Source organism: Coffea arabica, chromosome 4c, assembly GCF_036785885.1.
Source record: "Coffea arabica cultivar ET-39 chromosome 4c, Coffea Arabica ET-39 HiFi, whole genome shotgun sequence".
Classification (NCBI taxonomy): domain Eukaryota; kingdom Viridiplantae; phylum Streptophyta; class Magnoliopsida; order Gentianales; family Rubiaceae; genus Coffea; species Coffea arabica.
In genome coordinates this window covers 8,194,447-8,221,654 of record NC_092316.1, presented here as the reverse complement: position 1 = coordinate 8,221,654, position 27,208 = coordinate 8,194,447, and the positions used below count along the sequence as shown (strand labels likewise).

Sequence of the window (27,208 nt, the reverse complement as noted above, 5' to 3'; positions counted from 1 at the left end):
ACTATTTTATACAAATGAGGCAACCTTCACCAAGGTTTTACCACTTCAAGTGATAGGTTCACCTTCACCAAGGTATTACTCCTCCTAGAGAGTAACCTTTACTTGAGCAACCTCACAACCCAACTTCCCCAACCCCTTATACAACCAACAAAGAATCTTTCTACTCAAAAATCTCACTTGTAAGCTTGTATTTTGTGTTGGCAAAAGTCACTTGTCTTCTTGTGCTTTGGGGCGTTTATAGAATGTGAGAAATGGCTCCAAAAGTCTCTCCAACGGTCAAATATTAAATGCTGTCAAAACTAGCCGTTGGCCTGTCGGACGTCCGAACCACCTGTCGGACGTCCGAACCCTGCGTCTGAACGTTATCAGAGAGTCATCAAATCTTTGCGAAATTTCTCGGACGTCCGATGCGATCGATGTGCGTCCGAGGCGTGCGTCCGATCCTTCAGGACGTCCGATGCTTCCTCACGAGCGTCCGACAGAGTTTCCTTCTTGATGTTTTTCATCCTTTCGGACGTCCGATAGCTTCCTTTCGGACGTCCGACATGAGTGCCCTGTTTTACTTCTTCTTTTGGGCCACAAGAATCTGTTCTAACAAATTGCTCACATAAAAATATTAGCCCAAATCTACATTTTGGTTTGTTAATCATCAAAACCAAAGATTGATCGACCAAGGTCAACACTTGATCATACCCGTTTGGATTAGGGTTATACGACGTTTGAGACCAGGGTGAAAAATCTCCATAATTATTGAATAGGGCACTCAGATTATCTTGATATTCGGGGCACATACCGGTTGAATGATCCCTGGCATAACAAATTTTACAGGTTGCAGCAGCCATTCTTTCTCTAATAGAGTTTAGTGCCTCTGAATATGCAAACTTAGCAAAAAATAAGCATCATTGCCTTCCCTGGAAACAAAATCCAATCTATCACCAAAATACGGAGTGTTAGAAGCCATAAACTATATAAAAAAATAAGAGAAAAATAAATAAAATAAATAAAAACAAGATGAATTAAAAAAGAAACAAATTAATCTGGCACCAGTCCCCGGTAACAGTGCCAAAAATTGACAGGGTGTCGAACCTGTGCAATAATAAATACCTGCTTAAATAAAATATAATTTCTGTAGATAGTGATAAGTAGAGTCGAATCCACAGGGATTGGGGATAATTTATTTCTTTTAGAGTCCGAAGTATGGGGGATTTTTTTGAAAATGAGAGTAACTAAATTACTTGGAATAAATTAAAATAAAATAAAATAACTACAACTTAATTAACTAATTATCACAATAAAAATAATAATGGACGAACTCTAGTCAAGAGACAACTTCGGAGATGGTTCACTTAATTCGATCACAGATGCAAGAATTATTCCAGTTACTATCTGATAAATTAGTTATAGTTGTCATATATGCGATAAACAACCAACTCTTCCTCAATTTGTCGATAGCCAAGGTACGACCGTTGACTATTTTTCTAATCAGGAAACAACCCTATGTACGACCATAGAAGTTCAATTCCCTAATTGCATGAATAGTTAGAAGAGCCTAATTCTAACCAATCAACACGCTACGAGGGTCTCTTTAAGTTAGCCTGTCTATCTCCCTGACACAAACCCAATCATGCCAGTTGCCACCAGTTTAGAATAATTAAACAATTACGGATTTAACTACCCTAATTGGCTTCATGTTATTGAATTAATCTAGAATCCAGACCCTGGATAATCGAATAATAAAACAACCATATGAACATAAAGCAGAAGATAGATGAATACCAGAAAATAATAGGAAAGCTAAAATCGATTAAATCTCACAATTTAAGTCGAACCAAATCCTCCGTTGTTCTTGACTAGAAAAAATGAATTAGTTCATTTTCATGGAGGAAATTCCATACAAAATTGCATGGGTAATTGCGGCCATTGTCACCGAAGTTGAGATCAGGAAAAACGATAGAGTAAAAAAACCCCCGGAAAAACTTCCCAATTCCCCCAAAGATAAAGCAGCGGCCCGTGGATAATTGCCTAACCAAAGGAAAAGAATTGTTTCCTAATCTAAAACAAATTGCCTCACTTCTCTCCGTGGTCCCGCCGGATAAGGAACAAGCAATAGCCAAAACTTCCTACATTTCTTTCCTTCCAAAGCTAAAATTGACTCAATGCTTTCCCGTGGTCCCCATGGATTGGGAGTCCAGGTACAAAGAGGAAACTTTGCCAGATTCCTTGTATTTCCTTTTTCTCTTGGTGGCAGGACTCCTAGTCAGCCAAAAGGGAACTAGGAATCCGTTTCTTCTCAGCAACGTGGGCTAGGCTTGTGAAGTGTTTAGAAGTCTTCCATTTTATTCCAGAGAGTCCCTCCTTTTTGTACTTTTCTGCTCCACTCCCTGAAATTGGGTCCAATACCAAATATAAGTAAATATTAATAATTAGAGCAATATTTGACAATGATAAAAGGAAAAATTAACAATAAAATTACTAATAATTAACACCCTATCATAGGAATTGAACAATTTAAGATTAATCAATTGCACTTTGGTTAACCTGCATAAAACAAGAAATACTAGACATTGCAAAGTTGAGATAGTTAGTGCGGTAAGAATCTCTCCTCACATCCTTAGATTTTGTAATAGACGTCGGCTTTCCCTTTTGTTTTTTCACTATGGCCGAACCACTCAAGAATTTTTCCTCACTCAATACTTTTGAAAGTTCACTTACTTTCTTTTGTTCACTCTCCTTGACTTTCACCTCAAGAGCACTTTCAAGTTTTACCTCTACACTCTTATAACTACACTCAGTTTTCTCTTTCTCAAACTTTTGTTGTAGGAGGTGTTGATATGTCTCCCATACTCGACTAAGTCCTTCATCTATGAATAATATATTTGCATGCTTAGTTATCGAATGAACCTCCTCCCTTCATCTTGAATATGCTAACTTTAAAGAGATAGGATTGGATTTTGAAATTAAATTGTGTAGAACCCCTCCTCTTGACATCCTTATTCATTATTAGGTCAAGGCATCTATGAAAAGACTTGAAAGTTTCATGCAAATTTTGTTTAACTTCACCCATCATATCTTCCATAGTACGATTAAATTAGTGTGAATTTCCTTTGATATTCATCTTTAACCTGAAAAATGGTTAGTAAAAATAAAACAACGTAAAATTGCCTCACAACACACCCTCATGCGTATGCACTCATATTCATGTATCATTCAAGTGTTTGAGATGCTCTAAAAAGCTCACCAAGCAATTCTCTAAGTCATTGATATCCTTACTTGAAAAAAATCAAAAATTTCTCAAATAGTTCAATGACTTGTTGCCAACAACACACAAGGAAGTGACATATATGAATCTGGTTCATTTTGAGTTGAGATTTGAACACGAATTGGACTGACTTTGATGACTCAAAAGTACCAACTGATACGAACTGGACCCAATAAGAACCTGTTTTAAAGAACTAAGTTGATTAGGCAGTGGAAAGATCTTATTCGATCAAGTTATGGACAAAATTGGATGGATTCTAATCCAATCAATGACCGCTTGAGATTGATTAGAATGATAAAATGACGCCACAATTCAACGTGATTGTGAATTGATAAGTCAATTGAAAAATTAAGAATCCTCTCAAGTATTCCGGTTTTGATTTCTTAGACAAGAGACTTGTGTTTTGTCGAAATTTTCTTTGATTCATCATGTCTTATGAAAATCGTTTGGATTTAAGACTTATTTATAGCTTTTACAATGGCTCAAAACCTAACTAAATTTGGAAACAATTAACTAGTTTCTAAATCCTAACTTGGCTAGAATTAGGAAAATAACTTGACTTAAGATTTAAATATGGTCAACATGACCTTAGCGTTTTAGTTAATGACTCAAGTTAACTCCAAATTAATACTAATTACTAACTAACACGCGATTGGAGTTTAACTTAGACAAATGACAATTTAACACTTATAAACTAAATAAACAACAAAACTTAGAGAGGGATCCGGTTTTGATGACTCCAATGGATGATTGGATAATGATTTGACGAACTCCAATGGATCAACTATTTGTATGATTTGAATATGAATCATTGAATCTTATGTTTGCATCAGGGAGAGGAAGAAGATGGGGAGAGAGGAAAAAGCAAAAAAAAAAAAATTAAGTTTCTACTGCTGCTTAGTTCCGACAGGGAGAGAGAGGTGGCGGGGGATTGCTATGAACCTGTCCATAATTGTACATGCATACAAACATGTATGTATATTTTGTTATATATGACATTAGCCACAACTTCTCACAACTTAGCCAAAACTGTTACAAGTTATGTATATACCACTAAAAATTAACAAGTGTACACTCAAGCTATACTATCGTGTATGGCAAAACTTGTTGCAAATTGTGAACATGTTTAGGGCTCTTAAATGCCTGACTATCATTCTCGTGGCTACTGTCAATTGGCCAAAAAGAAGAAGGGGGCAAAAAATGACTATCATTAGCTTAGGCCTCTATAAATCCCTTGCTAGTACGTCCCAATCCCATGCACTTTCTCATTAGCCAGATCTGGAAGAGTGGAACCTGCTTTTTCTCATGGAAGAGTTTCCCTTTCGTAAAAATATTGGTTCAACACTTTTTCAATTTTAGTTACAAATATTTTATGTATTTAACATAAATTAAATGATTCAAAATAAAATACCTATAAAAAGCCGATAATTTGTATATGTAATGGAGAAAAGCCATAAAGAATTAATAATTTATGGGCCATTTCTTTTCTTAAAAATATTTAATTTATATTAAATAGAAAACATACTGATTTCATTTTTATAAGAATATTATTGTAACACTTTTTGAATTTACTTACAAACATTGATGTGTTAATCATAAATTAAATGTTTGAGAGTAAAATGACCATAAAAAGTTGGTATTTTGAATAGGTAGTACCCATTTGCCCATAAGTTATACCCCTTAAAGTTTATTAATTGTTAATTGATTTGCAGTGTTTTATCATTCCTTTACTCATACTACTTGCCATGTAGCACAAATGGCAAATTTGGCACAAATTTCTCATCTCACTCTTTAAAATAATATTTTAATGGCACTTTTTCTAGCCTGGACTGAATATGCAAAGAATCAGTAAGTTCAAGGGAGGTCAGTGCTATTTCTTAAACCACAGGGGAGATGAGTGTAGTGTCAGAAACCTTGGGGAGGTTTCTGCAATTATCCCTACATTTTAATAGTATACGGGACTGAAATATTTTTATGTAATCCATATAATATTAAATTTAGGTTGTGTTTGGATTGCATTTTTCATGAAAAAATTACAATAGTGATTTGATGTATGTGAGGGAAAAAGATAATAGAGAAATGTGATCACGAAAAATAACATAATTTTCCAACGAAAAACTGCAATCCAAACAAGGCCTTAATCTTCTCAGCCGTCAATTTATCCGGTTCGGGTCCTACCCAAATAGAAAAAAAGAGTAAAAACTATTCGGAGCTAACTTCATCCTCGTTGAGTGCGCAATATAATAATTGAACTCTGCTCAACTCAACTCCTCACTCCTCAGCCTCAGGTGGACTTCCTCCCCTGTATTCTAGAGAGAGAAAATTCAAAAATCCCAAATTTCTGCAGAAAAAGAATTAGGGTTCTTATTTTGCCTTTTCTTTCTTCTGGAATTGATTAGTCTTGCGGAGGGAGTTAATGCGTTAGTGCTGCAAATTAACTGCTAAATTAACTCACATTTCCTCAAAGAAAAAAATTCAAATCATATCTTCAGATGGCTTTCCAGGGCAAGAAACTCATCAATGACCCAAACGGTAACGTGCATTTTATCCCTCACCTAATTTTTTATTTGATTTCTCTTTTTTTTTCTGATATTTAATCTGACGGTTTTTGACTTTTTTTTTTGAAGTATTATCTTGAATTAAGGTTTATTAATTGAATTTTGTGGATATCTACATTAATCATTCAATGCATTTTTTTGGTTCTATGGTCTGTTTGGTTTTTGTTAAGTTGTAAAAGTACCAGAAATAAGGTTGAAAAGTACACGAAATTGCATAAATTGCTGGATTATTATTTCATTTTGTTTTACTATGATCGTTTTCTTATTGGTTCAAACGAAGTACTCAGATCTCTGCTTTGCTGTTTTATCTTTTGCATTGCATTCTGATTGCTGGTAATTTAGGCGCGCAAGCAAGGTACAACTGCTGTTGCAGAAGGGTACTCCATTAAAACGTCGTACCTTGCGCTTTTTAGCGTTGTACACTTGGTGCTATTGTTATTTCTTTCTTTAATGTGGGAAATGACTACTTGAATCCATATTAGCGTGATGGCTTGGCTTGATTGAACAGTCAACTGAACATTTGAAAACAAAGGTCTATTTGAAAAGGAAAAAGGCAATCTTTTTCTCGTGGGTATATCCTGGAAATGATATTAAATAATGACACTTTCTTTTTTTGTTTTGATATTACAGATGTTGTTACTGAGTTTATTGAAGGTTTGGTGGAAACATATCCGGGTTTGCAGTATTTGGATGGTTTCCCTGAGGTAATACTTTTCATTCTCATTGAACTACTTAGTTTTCCTCTGCTTTTAGTGTATCTGTTTGGAAACGAATATTCTTCCTTAGCCACGCGTCCCAAAGAATTTTGCTAGACTAAACTTTTGATTGTCAGGTTAAAGTTGTGTTGAGAGCCGACATCTCAGGTTCAACACATGACAAAGTTGCAGTGATATCAGGTTGGTAGCAACTTGACTATGTGTTAGTTTTCGGCAAAATCTTGCTGATCCTTAACTTTTGTTGCATAAGTTTTAATTAGACTTTTTATTACTAGCATATAGTCAATGTATAGCATTCTAAATGTGAATTGGCTATATATAGGCATAATTAGTCTCTCTTGATCTGATTTTGATTGACAGAGAAGAGTGAAATGGCTTATCCTCTTATTTCCTCTATTTACACCATTAATACTCTGTTGGGCTTTTTACTTCAATTGCTCCTTCTATAATAGTCAGTCACCTAGGAGATCTTAGCTGATTGGACGATATGCTCAAGAAATTAAGCTTATTTGCGGCAAAACTTACAAAATCAGGTGTAATCTGATACAACTTAAACTGAGCTTCTGAATGTTGAGATTTTTGTGATATACAGGAGGTGGAAGTGGGCACGAGCCTGCTCAGGCAGGATTTGTAGGAGAAGGGATGCTGACGGCAGCAATTTGCGGCGACGTTTTTGCCTCCCCACCTGCTGACTCCATTTTAGCTGTATGATGTGTTCTTGCTAAGATGGAATAGAAAATATCTCTTTTATTACATAATATTTGATATACTTCCTTTATTTTCTTTGAGTTAATTCCCTGGTTTTAATCATATATAGGGCATTCGAGCAGTGACTGGTCCAATGGGATGCCTCCTGATTGTTACGGTATTGTTAATCTAAATTTTAGAAAGTTTACTGCTGTGGTTGACTTTAGGCTAACAAGATTTTGAAGGTAATTATGTTGACAGTTGATATTGGTTTTGGACAATGACTAGAATGAGCTTCATATATCCTAAATACTTCGGAAAAATTTGAGTTTTACTGAACTTGTCTAGCTGTGATTCTGCTCTAATTTCCTGATTGAAAAAAATTTGTTTTGATAGAATTATACTGGTGATAGATTGAACTTTGGCTTGGCAGCTGAGCAAGCAAAATCTGAAGGCTACAAAGTAGAGGTACATGGTTATGTTAATTTCAACTCAAAGGTGTTTTTTTTCTATGGAAAACTGAAAAGTAGGTACTTAAGTTGTTACAGTATCCTTAAGTTCGAATCCTTTGTGTGTTTGCAGATGGTAATTGTTGGCGATGATTGTGCTTTACCTCCTCCTAGAGGAATAGCTGGACGAAGGGGTTTGGCTGGGACCGTTTTGGTCCACAAGGTTGAGTTTAGTAGTATAGTTGGTTTCCTAAGTATCTTTTATGTTTATGTTTTTTCTTTTTTGATTTCTAAGTCTCGCATCCCCTTCATTGCTTAATGAAGGTTGCTGGAGCTGCAGCAGCTTCTGGCCTTTCTCTTTCTGCTGTTGCAGCTGAAGCAAAACGTGCATCAGAATTTATTGGCACAATGGGTGTGGCATTGTCTGTTTGCACGTTGCCAGGTCAAGTAACATCAGATCGTTTAGGCCCTGGAAAAATGGAGCTTGGTCTTGGAGTCGTAAGTCTTTTCTACCATCAACACTTTGCTTGGTGTTAATTGATTTGTGATCTTTTATATGAATAGTTAGTTGTTTGCATGTTCTTTGGACGTTGTAAGTTCTCTCCATCTTATGTTATAAAATATTGCAATTTACTGATCGAGATATCTAGTTTTAGATTCAAGGTGATATTTGGGGCTTTGTATCTGTTCTCCTTAAAGATTTTTATGGAAAATCTGTAAGCACTTGTTTGGAATTTGAAATCAATATGGATATGTTTTACATCTCAAGATTTCGGGGACCCACCATATAATCCTGCTTAGGTTTAGATGGAAAGAGAGAGGCGTCAGATGTTGAGCCTCTGGATTTGGCTTTGTAAAGAATGCATGTTTAAGCACCATGTTTTGCCTTTTGAGATTTGATTGGCTAGCTGCCTTATAAAGTCAACTAATTGAGAAACGTAAAATAGTTTCCTTTCAGGAAAGTAAAACAAGTGTTGTGATGGAAAATATTACTTTTCAAATGAATGGTTTAGACTTCATGAAATTTTGCTAACTTGACTTGTGGATATATAAATATGTGTGTGTGTGTATTTTCTGCAGGTAACTGATGCTTTGAGCTGTGAAGTTAAACCAGAATGTTTTGAGCTTATTTTGTTTGGCCTTTATATGCACAAGCTAATGCTTAAGGCTGAAAGCTCGACTTGCTAATTTTTTAAACCAGCTCATGGATATTCTGATCACAAGTTCATAACATGCTCAGCATAGCTTTAGAGAGAGCTGCCCATATACAGGACCGTTAACCCAACAATTTTTTTTCCATTTAAATTGAATTGTTTTACTTTTGTTTTTTTGGTCCATTCTGCAACACATTTTCTAGAAAATGTTTGAATGTTGTAGTTTTCAATGGTTATTAAAGAATACTTTCATTCTGCTAAATGATTAGTAGACAAATGCAAAATGAACACGATTGCATTATGGTGAATTTAAGGAAACCAAGTGTACCTTTATTCTGCTTTGTGTAATATTGTTACAGTTGATTTGCAAATTCTTTTTCAGCATGGAGAACCAGGTGCTGCTGTAGCTGACCTTCAGCCTGTGGATGTGATTGTCTCTCATGTTCTGAAGCAGATATTGTCACTGGTATGTGACATCTATGATATTGATTTTTAAGTGCTGTAGCTTTCATGCCATAGAAACAGAAAAGGTTCCGCAATTAAGGATCTGTTAAGTTTATGTAATGTGGTACATATCCTGTTTCTTTAAATTGTTGGTATACTGATTTTGGCTAAAAGCCTACAATAATGGGAATGAGTGTTATGGATTTCCTGTTATGTAAATCTGTCATGAAGATTTGTGGAACTTACTGCTGCTGTTGATAATAGAGCTCAGATCAAAAGACATGAATTCTTCTAGGTGTTGTGCAACTGGATTTCTAATTAATAATTTTGCATTTTGCATTTTCTTTAAACACCAATTTAAAGTGAGTTTTGCATGTTTTATGCCTAATCCCGAAGGTGCACATGTTATATTTGAAGAGTATGTTTGTGACATAAAGGTGCTTCAAAGATTTTTGCTCTATTTAACTGCTTTAGATAGAGCAGATTTTGGTGAAATAAAGGTATAAACACTGGCTGGAGGTAGAACAAAGTTGAAAGAGAGTATCTGGGATGGGAGAATAATTCTAATATTCTCATTACTGATATAAATATATATTGTGTTTATATATTAGGGGATCTAGCACTAATACCAAACTCAAGAATTAATTGAAGAAAAATGCACATCACAAAGGTTCTTTAAATGAACGAAGGTATTCTATGTTGTGAATTATGAATGGTAAATATATCTTCCTTGATTAATTGTACAATGTTTTTTGTATTTCTGTTGTACTTTTTCCCTTCAATTTTGATATTTGTCCTATCAATTCTGCTAATGCTCTTAGGTAATAGGAAAATTCCTACTAGATATTTGTCTTGTTTGGTCTTCAACAAGTTGTTTTTGTTTTTGTGTGTGTGTTCCTTTGGTGTAAGTGTAATTAGCTTTCCTTGTTAAGCCAATTTAAGCAAGTTTTCTGTAGTGACTGTAGTAGTTCTATTTGTTATTCCTTTTGTTTGAAACTGTTTTTGATTGTCATACCAATATTACTGTAGGAGACCAACTATGTTCCTATTACACGGGGCAGTCGAGTAGTGCTGTTGATTAATGGGTAAGATTCATTCATTTTTTATACCTTTAAAAAATTTTACACATATTTCTGTGTTCCTTCTTTTCATGGGAATTTAGGGATATCCTGCTTATCTATACTCAATTAGCACGAGAACAGGTTGAAAAAAGGTTTTGATTATTAACTTGTCATTCACATGTCATTTCTTTCCTTTTTTCTTCCTCTTCCTTATGGCTTTCTATCATCTGCTAGATTTGTCACTTAAAGTGCATTATCTTATTAAGTGGTAAAAGAGTTCTAGGAGCATGAAAATGTCTGTTAAAGTCATATTCATCTTGTCTATTCCTTTTATAGATGTTTATGGCATCACTTGGGGCTTTGTCAATTATTATTAGTTGTTTCTCCAAAATTTACAAAAGGTGCAACTCTTTAGGAAGTTCATTTGATCAGATGAAGAGATGAAATAGGAAACCTCGTTGGAAGGCTAGAATGTTTGAAGTTTAGAAACATTATTCCCTTCCTACACGGATCGGTTTCTTTGCAAATTTCTCTACATGGTTCTCTTCGTTGTTGTTATGTCATTCTAATGGCAAAGGTATTTGGAGAATTATCAAGCACCAATATGTCATACTTTAGAATGTCCTAGCCAATGAAGTCATGAAACCATTTTAGGACATATAGGTCCTACTTTTATGTGATAGTTTCAAAGAAGTCCTAGATTCTGTATTTGAAGCTTCTTGTTCCTAATCTACCCTTTTGATTTCATTTCTTTCTTAATTATGGTTTCTGGACAGTGATTCGAGCATCTGATGTTAAATCTGCAATGCTTTTATCTTCGTCAACGTGAATTATCAAATCTAGGATTTATTCCTTAAACTGCAAAAGTCCAAGAGAAAGGAAAAGCTTTACTTTATATGCATGTGGAGAAGTGACTATTATTCAGACTATATTAAGAAAATATGTCATTCTCTTATCCTTTTCCAAAATGGAGTTGATTTTGGAAAGTTTCAGATGGTAATTAGTCAATCTGTTTTGTCCAACATTGTGTGTATTCCACCTTCCCCCTTGAACTTGTATATGTATACATTACTTGATCACTTTGTATTGCAGATTGGGAGGTACACCTGTTATGGAATTGATGATTGCAGCTGGGAAAGTGGTACCTATGTTGCAGCTTGAACATGGACTGGCTGTTGAGAGGGTGTACACCGGCTCATTTATGACTTCTCTTGACATGGCAGGTTTGTTTATGTTGATGGAATTTCTGATTTAATATATATGGTATCTCTTCTCACCTGTAAACTTTTGTCAGGATTTTCAATAACTGTGATGAAAGCAAATGAAGAAATTTTGAACCGCTTGGATGCACCAACTAGGGCTCCATGTTGGCCTGTTGGTGTTGTTGGTTAGTATACGTACATATTTCTTGACACTATGCTTTTACGAAATCTTTAAACTGAATCAGTGATGCAAGTCTGTTGTATAAATGATTATATTAACTATTCATATATCTACACTTGCGAGCTAGATACTGTTTTGGATTGATCTGTTAACAACTTCACTGGAAAGCTTCATGTGGCTTGCAGGTAATCGTCCACCTGCCAAGATTCCTGTTCCCCTTCCACTGTCACTTTCAACAAAGAGTGATGAGGTCTGTTCAATTTTTGGTTCCTCAGTTTCTGCTATTGTGCTTGTTGTCTGCATAGCGGTAATTTCGTTCTTATATATGGATTGCTATTTCTGGATGTGGAAAATGTATGATGGTTACTTCAACTACCTAACACGAAAGAGTGTAACGTCAGTAAATGTTCTTCTAGAACATTTCCTTTGTTTGGTATTGAATTCGCTTGAGTTTGTTGCATGTCTTTGTTGTCTATGAGTTCTGATTTTATGTAGTTTTTGATAGATTGACCACCTTAATTGCAAAAGTTTGTTAGATGGAAGAATTTTACTATCTTTTGATGAACCTTGTGGAAAACAGCCCTTTGTAAGTCTTAGCCAAGTTAGCAACAGCCAACTCCCTTTTCTAGCTACGTTGACCTGCGCCACCTAAACAATAAGAGGCATGAACTACATTAGCAGCAAAAACATAATACCATTTGTTTATCAAATATGAAGGTTTACTGATCAGACTTCTAGGAGATTTCTACTTCTGATAAATTAATGTCTGGAGCTACTAGTTAAAAGTTTGGGCATGTACAGAATTTTACGACCTTTTAATATTTGTTCACCTGGAAAAGCTCCATGCTGTGTTATTTCTTTCCTGATACACCAGAAGTTCTAAGAAGTTTATAACAAGCAACCTTACAATGGTTTATTATTATCCTAATTTTTTTATCTGCTTTGTCCTTACGCCAGACATTGAGTCGGCCCGAACAGCTTAGTTCCTAGGGTTATCTTCTTGAGGCGGCTATTGAAGCAGGGGCAACAGCACTTATCAATCTAAGGGACGGCTTAAACGAAGGGGATAGCAAAGTGGGTGATGGAGACTCTGGTTCAACAGTGAGTGCCTTTTTTACAACTATCTTTTCTTTTCTTATCTGAATGACTTGATTGCCTAAGAGGTCTTTTTGGAATATCTGCAGATGTTCAGAGGGTACCACTAAGAATTAACAAGTGTACAGTCAAGCTATACTATCGTGTATGGCAAAACTTGTTGCAAATTGTGAACATGTTTAGGGCTCTTAAATGCCTGTCTATCATTCTCGTGGCTGCTGTCAATTGGCCAAAAAGAAGAAGGGGGCAAAAAATGACTATCATTAGCTTAGGCCTCTATAAATCCCTTGCTAGTACGTCCCAATCCCATGCACTTTCTCATTAGCCAGATCTGGAAGAGTCGAACATGCTTTTTCTCATGGTCTTTAGAAGGAAAGTATTGAAATGGTGATGTAGCCCGTCATAGCAACCCACAATGGAATTTGGTCCTGGAGAAATGGTTGTCTTCGACGTTCATCAGCATAAGCCAATGATGATTTGCGATGAGAGGTATTAGCAGCAACAGGGAGGACAGCACCAGTATCTTATAGATTTGGACCAATTGGTGACGCATGCATGGCCAAGTTAAAGTAAAGTGCGTTCCAAGCACTTTGACAAAGTTGTGAAGGATACCACCCAGTATCATTGAGCGAATGGTTAAAAATATCTAACCAGCTGCTCTGGTCGCTTGGGTGTAGGTAAACAGGGCCTTATTCTTAATTACACGCTCGCATGTCATAATGGTGTAACTGTCAACTCAAAACAGCTTATCCACATCCTCTGAAAGTTTGTTGGAAAGAAATTAGTATTGCCATCTTGTCCTTTGGTTTGGTGCCAACTGCCTAGTGGTAAAAAAGGATAAAAGATAGTTTGGTGGTTGGTTTTTCCCTTTTTCCTTTATAAAGTACGAATATGTTGTCATAAAGTAGTTTGCATAGTGAATTATTTGCCAAAATTCTTTTTTTTTCATCATGAACATATTTTTTAATTATTTTTCTGTGTCGCATATATTACATAAAAAAAAGTGTTACAGTATAAGGGGTGACTTGATTTATATCAAGTATTTGTCTCGGGTTTTTTTTCCCCATTATATACTCTTAGGGTGCAAGATAAGCATACAAAATATAAGGAGTAACCACTTCAAATTCTAATTCTAAATTTAGGAGACTTTAGTGAAAAAATTTTAAACTTTTTCATAAATCCGATCCCATCTCTTATCATATGCCCTAACCATAGAGACTAGAAGAACCTTTAGCATATATCCAAAAGTCTAAAACATCAACTACTTACCTAAAATTAACCACCAGCCCAAAGGCTGGTGGCCACCATTTAGCTTGGTGGGATGGGAGGCAAGGTTTGTTTGTTTCAAAAAATTCATGGGGGTGTGTTGTGCATCCGTTTGATCTGGTGGTGGTTCAGTCCTCTTCGAATTATTCCTGGGCCTTCTTAGGTCCGTCCCTTCCCCTTTAGTGTAGAATAGATCAGGTTATACAACTGTTGTCGTCTCCGGAAAAAAAAAAAAAAACTACTTACCTTAAAATTAATGATCCTAAGCCCAATTTCAACCACACCATTGTCTATTTATCAATAACCATGATCCTAATCTAGAACTCCTGCTTGAGTTGGCTAGATTAAATAAACATATACTAACCATGAATAATTTTTGCACAACAGCGTCCATAACCGTGTATGACTTGAATTACACGTCCAATTTGTTAATACAGTAAATGATTGATAGGTCGTTCATTTACAATTCCGTACATCATATAAAAACAATCATCCTCTATTTTTTTTCCTTTTTTTCTCAAAAACGGGAAAAAGATAAAGAAAGGATTTTCTAATGGATAATGATAAAGATAAATTTCACTTAACTGCCATGTATATATTAATAATTATTATCATTCCTTGTATTTATATAATTTTTTTAATTAATTTTAAGATTTTTCTAACAGTATTAACACATTTACATTCGACTGAACTTATCATGTGAATACGCATATTAATAATTATTATATTCCCTTACATTTATACATTTGTTTTAATTAATCTTATCCTTTCAAAAGTGTCCGATGGACATCCATTAGATTGACCTTTAATCCCATAGTTTTAAAAATCTAACATTTAAAGTACATTTTAATAGTAACAGTTATAGGACTGAAATAATATAAGTAATTCATATAATATTAAGGGAAAATGATCGGTTTCATCCTTCACATTTCATAAAAATATTCTTTTCGTCCCTCACTTTTAAAATGAAGCAATTTCGTCCTTGACATTTAAAAACTGAAATTATTACATCCTTGAATCTAAATTTCAATCTGAATTAAACCACCAATCAACCTGATTACAAATTTTGGGGGTGTAATTGGTAGATCACTTGGTTAACTCAACTTGATATTCATGTGAAATTTAATGAACCTACAACGAAAAAATAAAAAATTATAACATTAAAAAGAAAGACTAATATTTTCTACGTTATCATTGTATACACTGACGGCACCAAATTTTATATTTATGATACACATTTAGATTTGCAAGCGGATATACCAACGGTGCATGAAACGATTTATAAAAAAAAAAGAACTCTACTATTCCAAGACAAAGAATGACCTTTTATGTTATAATTTTTATTTTTTTTGGTTTAATAAATGTCATGTGAATATGATGAAGTTGACCGAATGATCTATCAATTCTTTTTTCGAAATTTATTACTAGGTTATTGGATGGTTTGATTCAAATTGAAAATTAGGTTCAGGGATGTAATAGCTTTAATTTTTAAATGTCAGGGACAAATTTGCTTCATTTTAAAAATGAGGGACGAAAAGAATATTTTTACGAAATGTGAGGGATGAAACAGGTCATTTTCCCTAATATTAAATTTAATCTTCTCAGCCGCCAATTTATCCGGTGTCGCCGTGTCGGATCCTACCCAAATAATAATAATAAAAAAAGTAAAACTATTCGGAGCTGACTTCATCCTCGTTGAGTACGCAATATAATTGAACTCAACTCAACTCAGCTCAACTCAACTTCCCCCTAAATCTCGACTCTCCTCCTCGCTCCTCAGCCTCAGGTGGACTTCCTCCTCTGTATTCTAGAGAGAGAAAATACAAAAATCCCAAATTTCTGCAGAAAAAGAATTAGGGTTCTTATTTTGCTTTTTCTTTCTTCTGGAATTGATTAGTCTTGCGGGGGGAGTTAATGCGTTAGTGCTATAAATTAACTGCTAAATTAACTCACATTTCCTCGAAGAAAAAAATTCAAATCATATCTTCAGATGGCTTTCCAGGGCAAGAAACTCATCAATGACCCAAACGGTAACGTGCATTTTATCCCTCACCTAATTTTTTATTTGATTTCTCTTTTTTTTTTTCTGATATTTAATCTGACGGTTTTTGACTTTTTTTTTTTTTAAGTATTATCTTGAATTAAGGTTTATTAATTGAATTTTGTGGATATCTACATTAATCATTCAATGCATTTTTTTGGTTCTATGGTCTGTTTGGTTTTTGTTAAGTTGTAAAAGTACCAGAAATAAGGTTGAAAAGTACACGAAATTGCATAAATTGCTGGATTATTATTTCATTTTGTTTTACTATGATCGTTTTCTTATTGGTTCAAACGAAGTACTCAGATCTCTGCTTTGCTGTTTTATCTTTTGCATTGCATTCTGATTGCTGGTAATTTAGGCGCGCAAGCAAGGTACAACTGCTGTTGCAGAAGGGTACTCCATTAAAACGTCGTACCTTGCGCTTTTTAGCGTTGTACACTTGGTGCTATTGTTATTTCTTTCTTTAATGTGGGAAATGACTACTTGAATCCATATTAGCGTGATGGCTTGGCTTGATTGAACAGTCAACTGAACATTTGAAAACAAAGGTCTATTTGAAAAGGAAAAAGGCAATCTTTTTCTCGTGGGTATATCCTGGAAATGATATTAAATAATGACACTTTCTTTTTTTGTTTTGATATTACAGATGTTGTTACTGAGTTTATTGAAGGTTTGGTGGAAACATATCCGGGTTTGCAGTATTTGGATGGTTTCCCTGAGGTAATGCTTTTCATTCTCATTGAACTACTTAGTTTTCCTCTGCTTTTAGTGTATCTGTTTGGAAACGAATATTCTTCCTTAGCCACGCGTCCCAAAGAATTTTACTAGACTAAACTTTTGATTGTCAGGTTAAAGTTGTGTTGAGAGCCGACATCACAGGTTCAACACATGACAAAGTTGCAGTGATATCAGGTTGGTAGCAACTTGACTATGTGTTAGTTTTCGGCAAAATCTTGCTGATCCTTAACTTTTTATTACTAGCATATGGACAATGCATAGCACTCTAATTGTGAATTGGCAATATATAGGCATAATTAGTTGTCTCTCTTGATCTGATTTTGATTGACGAGGAAGAGTGAAATGGCTTATACTCTCTTTTCCAGTATTTACAGAATCAATACTTTGTTGGTCTTTTTACTTCAATTACTCCTTTTATAATAGTTAGTCACCTAGGAAATCTTCGTTGATTGGAATATATGCTCAACAAATAAAGCTCTTTTGCAACAAAAATTAAGAAATCAGCTGTAATCTAGTACAACTTAAACTGGGCTTCTGAATCTTGAGAATTTTGTGATATACAGGAGGTGGAAGTGGACATGAGCCTGCTCATGCAGGATTTGTGGGAGAAGGGATGCTGACCGCAGCAATTTGTGGGGATGTTTTTGCCTCCCCACCTGTTGACTCCATTTTAGCTGTATGATATGCTCTTGCTGAGATGGAATAGAGAATATCTCTTTTATTACGTAATATTTGATATACTTCTTTTTTTTATTATTTAATTACCTGATTTTACTCATATATAGGGCATTCGAGCAGTGACTGGTCCAATGGGATGCCTCCTGATTGTTAAGGTATTGTTATTCTAAATTTTGGAAGGTTTCTGCCATGGTTGACTTTAGGCTAACTAGATTTTTAAGGTGGTTATGTTGACAATTGATAGTGTTTTTGGACAAAGACTAGAATAAGCTTCATGCGTCCTGAATACTTTGGATAATTTGAATTTTACTGAACTTTTCTAGCTGTGAATCTCCTGTAATTTCCTGATTGAAAAAATATTTGTCTTGACAGAATTATACTGGTGATAGATTGAACTTTGGCCTGGCAGCTGAGCAAGCAAAATCTGAAGGCTACAAAGTAGAGGTACATAATTATGTAAATTTCAACTCAAAGGTGTTTTTTTTCTATGGAAAACTGAAAAGTAGGTACTTAAGTTGTTACAGTATCCTTAAGTTCAAATCCTTTGTGTGTTTGCAGATGGTAATTGTTGGCGATGATTGTGCTTTACCTCCTCCTAGAGGAATAGCCGGACGAAGGGGTTTGGCTGGGACCGTTTTGGTCCACAAGGTTGAGTTTAGTAGTATAGTTGGTTTCCTAAGTACCTTTTTTTTTCATTTTTCCTTTTTGATCTGTAAATCTTGCGTCCACTTCATTTCTTAATGAAGGTTGCTGGAGCTGCAGCAGCTTCTGGCCTTTCTCTTTCTGCTGTTGCTGCTGAAGCAAAACGTGCATCAGAATTGATTGGCACAATGGGTGTCGCGTTGTCTGTTTGCACGTTGCCAGGTCAAGTAACATCGGATCGTTTAGGCCATGGGAAAATGGAGCTTGGTCTTGGAATCGTAAGTTTATTCTACTATCAATGCTTTGCTTTATGTTGATTGATGTATGATCTTTTAAATGAATAGGTTGTTGTTTGTATGTCTTTTGGGTGTCGTATGTTCTCTCCATCTTATGATATAGAATATTGCAATTTACTGATCAAGATATCTAGTTTTCAATTCAAGGTGATATTTGGGGTTTCATATCTGTTCTCTTTAAAGATTTTCCATGAAAATCTTTAAAACACTCGTTTGGAATTTGGAATCATCATGGATATGTTTTACATCTCAGGATTTTAGGGACCCGCCAAATAATCCTGTTTAGGTTTAGATGGTCAGAGGGAGGTGTCAGATGTCGAGCCTTCGGATTTGGCTTTGTAAAGAATGCATGTTTGATTTGCTTTTTAAGATTTGATTGGCTATTTACCTTGTAAAGCTAATTGAGAAATGTAAATTGTTTCCTTTCGGGAAAATAAAACAAGCATTCTGATGGAAATGGTTATTTTTTAAATGAACGGTTTAGACTTCCTGAATTTACTAACTTGAATTGCGGATATATAAATATATGCACATGTGTGTGTGCATGTTATTTTCTTCAGGTAACTGATGCTTTGAGCTGTAAAGTTAACCAGAATGCTTTGAGCTTATTTTGTTTGGCCTTTATATGCACAAGCTAATATTTTACGCTCATCATAGCTCTAGAGAGAGCCACTCATGTATAGGATGGTTACGCCATCAATTTATTCTGACTTGAAATGAATTGTTCTATTTACTTGTTTTAATTTGTCCATTCTGCAACACATTTTCTAGAAAATGTTTGGCTGTTGTAGTTTTCATTTGTTATTAAAGAATACTTTCATTCTGCTAAATGATTAATAGACAAATTCAAAATAAAGTATTGCAATTGCATTATGGGGAATTTAAAGCAACCAAGTGTACCTCTATTCCCCTTTGTTTAATGTTGTTAAAGTTTACTTATAAATACTTTTCAGCATGGAGAACCAGGCGCTGCTGTAGCTGATCTTCAGCCTGTGGATGTGATAGTCTCTCATGTTCTGAAGCAGATATTGTCACTGGTATGTGACATCTATGATATTGATTTTTAAGTGCTGTAGCTTTCGTGCCATGCCATGGTAACAGAAAAGGTTCCGCAATTAGGGGTCTATTAAGTTTATGTAATGTGGTACACATTCTGTTTCTTTAAATTGTTGTTATACCGATTTTGGCTACAAGCCTACAATAATGTGAATGATTGTTATAGGTTTCCTGTTATGTGAATCTGTCATGGAGATTTGTGGAACTTACTACTGCTGTTGATCATAGAGCTGAGAGTAAAAGACATGAATTCTTCTAGGTGTTGTGCAACTGGATTTCTAATTAGTAATTTTGGATTTTGCATTTTCTTTAAATGCCAATTTAAAGCAGGTTTTGCATGCTTTATGCCTAATCTAGAAGGTGCACAAGTTATTTTTGAAGAGTATGTTTGCGACATAAAGGACTTACTTTAAAGATTTTTGCTTCATTTAACTGCTTTATACGGAGCAGATTTTGGTAAAAAAGAGGTCTAAACATTGTTATGTCACTAAGAAGTGGACTGGAGGAAGAACAAAGTTCAAAGAGAGTGTTGGGGATGGGAGAATAATTCTAATATTCTCATTACTGATTCATTTACTCAACAAAATTTTTTTTCTTTCTATTCGGGGATGTAGCACTAATACCAAACTTAAGAATAATTGAAGAAATGCACTTCATAAAGGTTCTTTAAATAAACAAAGGTATTCTATGTTGTGAATTATGAATGGTAAAGACATCTTCCTTGATAAGTTGTACAATTTTTTTTTGTACTTCTTTTGTACTTTTTCCCTTAAATTTTGATCTTTGTCCTATCAATTCAGCTAATGCTTTTAGGTAATAGGAAAATTCTAACCAGATAATTATCTTGTTTGTTATTCAACAAGTTGTTGTATTATAAACAGTTTTCCTGGTGTAAATGAAATTGCCTTTCCTTGTTATGCCAATTTAAGTATGTATTCTGTAGTGACAGTAGCTGTTCTATTTGCTATTCCTTTTATTTGAAACTATTTCTGATTGTCATACCAATATTACTGTAGGAGACCAACTATGTTCCTATTACACGGGGAAGTAGAGTAGTGCTGATGATTAATGGGTAAGATCCTTTCATTCTTGACACCCTTTGAAAAATTTTACACATATTTCTGTGTTCCTTTTTTTTTCCTGGGAAATTAGGGATATCCTGCTTATCTATGCTCAACTAGCATGAGAACAAGTTGAAAAAAGGTTATGATAATTAACTTGTCAATCACATACATCATTTGTTTGCTTTTTTGTTCATCTTCATTGTGGCTTTCTTATCATTTGATAGATTTGTAACTTAAAGTGCATTATCTTATTTTAAGTGATAAAAGAGTTCTAAAAGCATGAAAATGTCTGTTGTCTAAAATTTATAAAAGGTGCAACTCTTTAGGAAGTTCGTTTGATCAGATGAAGAGATGAAATAGAAAGCCTTGTTGGAAGACTAAAGTGTTTGAAGTTTAGAAACATAATCCCCTTCCTACATGGATCAGCATCTTTGCAAATTTCTCTACATGATTCTCTTCATTGTTGTTATGTCGTTCTAATGGCAAAAATTACTTGAAGAATTGTCAAGCACCAATATGTCATGCTTTAGAATGTCCTAGCCAATGAAGTCATGAAATTGTTTTAGGATGTATAGGCACTACTTTTATGTGATAGTTCCAAAGCAAGTCCTAGATTCTTTATTTGAAGCTTCTCTTTCCTAATCTACCCTTTCGATTTCAATTCTTTTCTTAATTATGGTTTCTGGATGGAGTGATTCAAGCATCTGATGCCAAATCTTCAATGCTTTTGTCTTGATCAACGTGAATTATCAATTGTAGGTTTTGTTCTCTAAACTGCAAGTCCAAGAGGGAGAAGTGACTATTGTCCAGACTATTATGAAAATATGTCGTTACCATGAAATTTTCTTTTGTCCTTTTCCAAAATGCCTTTTCCAAAATGCAGTTGATTTGCATAGTTTCAGACAATTGGTAATTAGTCAATCTGTTTTGACCAACATTGTGTGTATTGCACCTTCCCCCTTGAACTTGTATATGTAGTTGTTTCTTGATCACTTTCTATCTTTAAATTGCAGTTTGGGAGGTACTCCTGTTATGGAATTGATGATTGCAACTGGGAAAGCGGTACCTAGGTTGCAGCTTGAACATGGACTGGCTGTTGAGAGGGTGTACACAGGCTCATTTATGACTTCTCTTGACATGGCTGGTTTGTTTATGTTGATAGATTTTCTGATTTACTGGATATGGCATCTTTTCTCACCTGTAAACTTTTGTCAGGATTTTCAATAACTGTGATGAAAGCAAATGAAGAAATTTTGAATCGCTTGGATGCACCAACTAAGGCTCCATGTTGGCCCGTTGGTGCTGATGGTTAGTATATGAACTTATTTCTTGACACTATACTTCTAAGAAATCTTTAAACTGAATCAGTGATGTGAGTCTGTTATATAAATGATTAAATTAACTATTCATATATCTACATTTACGAGCTAGGTACTACTTTGGATTGATCTGTTAACAATTTCACTGGAAAAATTCATGTGGTTTACAGGTAATCGTCCACCTGCCAAGATTCCTGTTCCCCTTCCACCATCACTTTCAACAAAGAGTGATGAGGTCTGTCCAATATTTTGTTCCCCAGTTTCTGCTATTGTGCTTGTTGTCTGCATAGTGGTAATTTCGTTCTTATATATGGGTTGCTATTTCTGAATGTAGAAAACGTATGATGGTTACTTCAACAACCTAGCACGAAAGAGTGTAACATCAGTAAATGTTCTTCTAGAGCATTTGCTTTGTTTGGTATTGAATTCGCTTGATTTTATTGCATGTCTTTGTTGTGAGTTCTGATTTTATATAGTTTTTGATAGATTGACCACTTTAATTGCAAAAGTTTGTTAGACGGAAGAATTTTACTATCCTTTGATGAAACTTCTGTCAAAACAGAACCTTTTTAAGTCTTAGCCAAGTTGGCAATAGCCGACCTCCCTTTCTAGCTATGGTGCCCTGCTCCCGCTAAGCATAAGATGCATGAACTACATTAGCAGCAAAAAAACAATACCATTTGTTTATCAAATATGAAGGTTTCCTGATCAGATTTCTAAGAGATTTCTACTTCTGGTAAATTAATGTCTGGCACTGCTTGTTGAAATTTTTGGCATGTACAGAATTTTACTACCTTTCAATATTGTTCACCAGGAAAACCTCCATTCTGTGTTGTTTCTTTCCTGATACACCAGAAGTTCTAAGAAGTTTAGAACAAGCAACCTTACAATGGTTTGGTATTATCCTAATGCTTTTTATCTGCTTTGTCCTTGCATCAGACATTGAGTCGGCCTGAACAGCTAAGCTCCCAGGGTTATCTTCTTGAGGTGGCTATTGAAGCAGGGGCAACAGCAGTTATCAATCTAAGTGACAGCTTAAACGAATGGGACAGCAAAGTGGGTGATGGAGACTGTGGTTCTACAGTAAGTGCCTTTCAACTATCTTTTCTTTTCTTATCTGAATGACTTAATGGCCTAAGAGGTCTTGTTGGAATATCCTCAGATGTTCAGAGGTGCAACCGCGATAATGGAAGACATGAAGAAGTAGTGAGTCTTCTATAGCTGTTCTCCCTCTCTGTGTTTTATACTTGTTATAAATGTGAGTGAGTACATGCTCCCAGAAAATGTTTGCCCTGGAGATGGTTGGGACTCTAGGTTCATAAGTAGATTGGTAAATATTGTAATTAAGATGCAGGGAATGTCAGAAATCTCATGCTTTCATTGGCCACTGGTGATTTAGGTGGTACAATAAATGGGAATAGAAGATGTCAGTTTTGATGGCTTTTGTGCTTGCACTTGCTCTTCTTTCTTAATTGTTTATCTTCCCGCTATATGGTCTCATATTTGGGCATTAAACCTCAAAAATATTTTCTGAAATTAGAAATTATCTGTAGGTCTTGATCTTATTGAGTAAAATGTATTTGGTGCTTCCATAAGACTAATGCATCTGATTCATCAACAGCTGCAAAATAGACTAACTTAGACACGTGTGGTTTTTTAACTGTTCCTCGCTGGGTTTTTAATATGATTAATTTCTGGTTTTGCTAAATTAAAGCTTAACTGGTAATTGTTTTCATCCTTTGTGTCTCAAGTGACCCTTTCTGTTTTGCTGTTCCTTTATGTTGCATTATTTTTTCTGGATGATGAATCAATAATCTCTGTTTTCTACGCTAATCTGCTCTTCAGTGTCCCTGTTCTTCTCCTTAAACATAGGCTTTCAGCACTGCAAACTACATTCTAGTTTTGAAATCTGCAACTAGGAGATTGTACAATTCATTCTGAATTACCCTTCCACAGTGACAAGATAATCATACTTAAAGTAAATGGAAGAGGAAAAAGAAAACCATACAGTAAACACATAGTTTTATGGAAGTTATACACGACTGACCTGTCACCCTCCCTTTGTAACAACAGAAAACCACCTTAAATTGTTCTTAGTGGTGTTCCCTCTTCTTCTTCTTTCTTGTATGACTGGAATAATTCCTTGTCAAATTCCTCAGTTGTTTTTGTTTACTTATTTATTTGCTATTTGTTTCAGTTATCCGCTGAATGACCCTGCTGAAACAGTTAATGAAATTGGATCTTCTATCAGAAGAGTGATGGGAGGAACAAGTGGAATCTTGTATGTTATACTTCCTCTCTTCGAGAACCTCTTGTTAATCAATATCTTGTAAATTTTGTTCACAAGTAATGGTTTAAGTGGACTCAAATTACAGAGCTAATGTTGTCTGCCAATCTGTTGGCAGATATGATATATTCTGTAAGGCAGCTTACGCACAGTTGAAAGCAAAGGGCAAGTCGGTTATAATGCCAATGCATTGTGAGATGTCTCTGATGCAGTAACCTCTGAACTCTCATTTGTTTGCTTTAGAAATTTTGCTTAATGATTTTTGTGGTTCAGGGGCTGGAGCTCTTGAAGCTGCTATTGCTGCAGTTAGTAAGTATGGAGGAGCAAGTGCTGGTTATCGCACAATGTTGGATGCACTTATTCCAGCATCATCAGTACTTAAAGAGGTTGTTATTTGCTGTTGCTATACTTTTCTTTTAGTTTTGGCCTATAAACACTTCGTCTCATTTACAGAGGTTAGCTGCCGGGGACAATCCGGTGGATGCATTTGTTCTTTCTGCTGAAGCAGCAACTGCAGGAGCTGTCTCAACTAAGGACATGCAAGCTCAGGTGATATTCTTTCTACTCCTATAAGATGAGTTTTTGGGATGAGTTGTGTTCTATGGTTTGATGCACGTGTAGTTTATTTTCTACTGACATTTAGTCTGTTACACGATAGCTACAGCAATTAGAAAACTACGAGATATAAAGAAGTTGAGTTGTTCTTTTATCTTGTATCTTAGTTTATATAGAATTGGATCTGAGTAAATCAAAATGTTTAGGTTGCCAACTTTGCACAGATTGTTTGGTATAATTTCTCTGCTAAAGGAACAAGCATGCTGGAGTCTTTTGGCATTTACATTTCTTTGGTCGGAATTTTTGACTATTACAAAGTGAACCAAAACGGAAATTGCAAAGATAAAATATTAATTTCCTAAATTTGCAAATCCTATGGGTACTTGCACTTCAAAATGTACTTTCTACTGGGAACGAAAGACTACAGTTTGATCGAGGTTGTTAGTTGCTTGAATTTCTCATGGCGTATTCAAGAACTTATCTATCTAGGTAAACAACATTTGTTGTTCAACTAACAAAGATGAAGAAATATTTCCAAGTTCTTTCTTCCCTTTTCACATTCATTTTTGTCAATCTCATCTAGGTTTGCTGCACCACAATGTTTCATTTGTTTCTCGCTGTATCATGCACCTTTTACTTGTAGTTGCCTTCTAACCGCATCCTTTAGTCGTTTCAGTGTATGACCCTCCAATTGTTTTCTCTTTTAGGCTGGTCGGTCGACTTATGTCTCTGCAGATAATCTTGCGTCAGTCCCGGATCCAGGTGCAATGGCTGCAGCTTCTTGGTATGCTGCAGCTGCCGCAGCTGCAAAGAGCAAGAGCCAGGCGTCATAATCGCCTCCTTCCAGCTATTAACCATTTTTTGCTTTGGGCTTTGTTTTTGGTAACCAAGCAAAATTTTGGTCAGATAACTTTACATTGCTCTTAACAAATTAACCTTCCGCTTATGCTGTACCATACATGCATAAAGCTGTGACAGGCAATACTCGACCGTGTAATATGATGAGAAATCAGAGATGTAGAATGCAACATTAAGGTGTAGAGCACATTTTGTGACTTTCATTGTGACAATCACATGATTATTATATAATTTGATAGATTAGGAAAAATGGGACGATTTGTATGGCTGTTTTTTGATGTTTGCTTCTCTGCTTTTATTCTTCCATTTGAATAATTGAAAGGACGAAATAAACTATGGCTTGTCTGAGCCCAACTAATAACCTAAATCCAGTGGAGGTTAATAATAAATATGAATATGTTTTTTGAAATGACAAATTATTGTATCTCAGCCGCTGCACGAAGTCTACCAAACTAATGTGCTGCCTGGCAATTGGATAGGTTTTGGATTAGTTAATATTGAGTTTTCACTTAAATGAATTATATTCAACTCGTTCAATTTTATATTGGATCATGTCAAACCCACCCATGATTCAAATATAACTAAACATATTAATTAATACATAAACTCTTTTACATACATTCACACATATATAAACACATTTTCACATGCGTAAATATATTTTTTCAAACTAACACACTTTCACACACGCAAATACACACTGGCTTCAACTCGTTAAAAATACATCATAAATAGAATAATAATCTATATTGCTTGTATTGTGAATTTTAAATAATAAATTGTACATTTAAATAGATTAGCTAAAAAATTTTGTTTACTTTATACTTTTTAATACTACTAATTGATTGAAACTTATTTTTATAACAACTTATTTAACACTTTTACTATTCATATCTGCTTTATTGTAAGTTCTAATATTCAATATTTTTAAATTATTGAATGCTAGATTATATTATACTTGAAAATGTAATTAAGAGGCATATAATTTGTTGTATTATAATATTGAGGAGGAATTATTAACAATAAAATAAAACAAGTTAGAGAAAAATAAAAAAAAATGCAATTAGATCAAATTTAAACTCTATTCTAGATATACGAAAATATTAACAAACAGAAACAAGTAGCTATCAAATAGCAACAACAAAAAAAGAAAAAAATGGGGAAGAAAACAACATACTCTTAAAAAGGCATAATAAATTATTATAGAAGTTGAGTAAGTATAACTACTGTTGTAATAGTAAAATAAGTATAAATTTTTATTTCAAGTTTTTTTTAATAAAAATTAAAAAAATTGATTGAAAACATATATATATATATATATATATATATATATATATATATATATATATATATATATATATGAGAGAATTTTGAAAACAAATTGATCAATAAATTATTAACACATGTCCAAATGTAAGTGGTTGAGTATATGTGTATTAAATCTTATATTTATTATTTTGAACTATTTTTAAATAGGTTGAGTATTGAGTATACAAATAAAAAATTCAATCCGTGCAATGAATAAGTTGGGTTGTTCTTATCTAACTCAACAAAATCCATAATCCAACTGACCCAACCCATCTTTTAAAATTAATAGGC

General features: G+C 34.6%; 2 protein-coding genes across 3 annotated transcripts; both read left to right on the top strand.

Moving 5' to 3' along the window:
- Window positions 1-5,485: 5,485 nt before the first annotated feature.
- LOC140005229 (putative 3,4-dihydroxy-2-butanone kinase) lies at window positions 5,486-13,710 on the top strand. Its single transcript, XM_072045861.1, has 15 exons — window positions 5,486-5,791; window positions 6,448-6,521; window positions 6,650-6,713; window positions 7,126-7,238; window positions 7,351-7,398; window positions 7,617-7,688; window positions 7,803-7,892; window positions 7,994-8,167; window positions 9,206-9,289; window positions 10,297-10,352; window positions 11,421-11,551; window positions 11,623-11,715; window positions 11,897-11,961; window positions 12,669-12,812; window positions 12,896-13,710. The coding sequence occupies exons 1-14, from the start codon at window positions 5,752-5,754 to the stop codon at window positions 12,699-12,701; spliced, it is 1,137 nt and encodes a 378-aa protein (XP_071901962.1). The 5' UTR covers window positions 5,486-5,751; the 3' UTR covers window positions 12,702-12,812; window positions 12,896-13,710.
- Window positions 13,711-15,761: 2,051 nt separating this feature from the next.
- Window positions 15,762-25,859, top strand: LOC140005228 (putative 3,4-dihydroxy-2-butanone kinase). Of its 2 annotated transcripts, XM_072045859.1 has the most exons (20): window positions 15,764-16,102; window positions 16,763-16,836; window positions 16,965-17,028; window positions 17,418-17,530; window positions 17,640-17,687; window positions 17,905-17,976; window positions 18,091-18,180; window positions 18,279-18,452; window positions 19,424-19,507; window positions 20,543-20,598; window positions 21,604-21,734; window positions 21,806-21,898; window positions 22,080-22,144; window positions 22,849-22,992; window positions 23,072-23,115; window positions 24,107-24,190; window positions 24,315-24,388; window positions 24,470-24,582; window positions 24,650-24,745; window positions 25,459-25,859. In XM_072045859.1, the coding sequence occupies exons 1-20, from the start codon at window positions 16,063-16,065 to the stop codon at window positions 25,582-25,584; spliced, it is 1,785 nt and encodes a 594-aa protein (XP_071901960.1). In that variant the 5' UTR covers window positions 15,764-16,062; the 3' UTR covers window positions 25,585-25,859. The 2 variants fall into 2 exon arrangements, with proteins under 2 accessions (XP_071901961.1, XP_071901960.1); XM_072045860.1 differs by lacking the exons at window positions 24,650-24,745; window positions 25,459-25,859 and having other exon boundaries at window positions 15,762-16,102; window positions 24,315-24,395; window positions 24,470-24,579.
- The last annotated feature ends 1,349 nt before the right edge of the window (window positions 25,860-27,208 follow it).

Bases quoted from the DNA above. Each gene is read 5' to 3' on its own strand.
- LOC140005229 (XM_072045861.1), top strand. From the start codon at position 5,752: ATGGCTTTCCAGGGCAAGAAACTCATCAATGACCCAAACG. The intron at 7,893-7,993 runs GTTGAGTTTAGT...TGCTTAATGAAG, and splicing joins GGACCGTTTTGGTCCACAAG to GTTGCTGGAGCTGCAGCAGC. The intron at 9,290-10,296 runs GTATGTGACATC...ATATTACTGTAG, and splicing joins TGAAGCAGATATTGTCACTG to GAGACCAACTATGTTCCTAT.
- LOC140005228 (XM_072045859.1), top strand. From the start codon at position 16,063: ATGGCTTTCCAGGGCAAGAAACTCATCAATGACCCAAACG. The intron at 16,103-16,762 runs GTAACGTGCATT...TTGATATTACAG, and splicing joins ACTCATCAATGACCCAAACG to ATGTTGTTACTGAGTTTATT. The intron at 24,583-24,649 runs GTTGTTATTTGC...TCTCATTTACAG, and splicing joins CATCATCAGTACTTAAAGAG to AGGTTAGCTGCCGGGGACAA.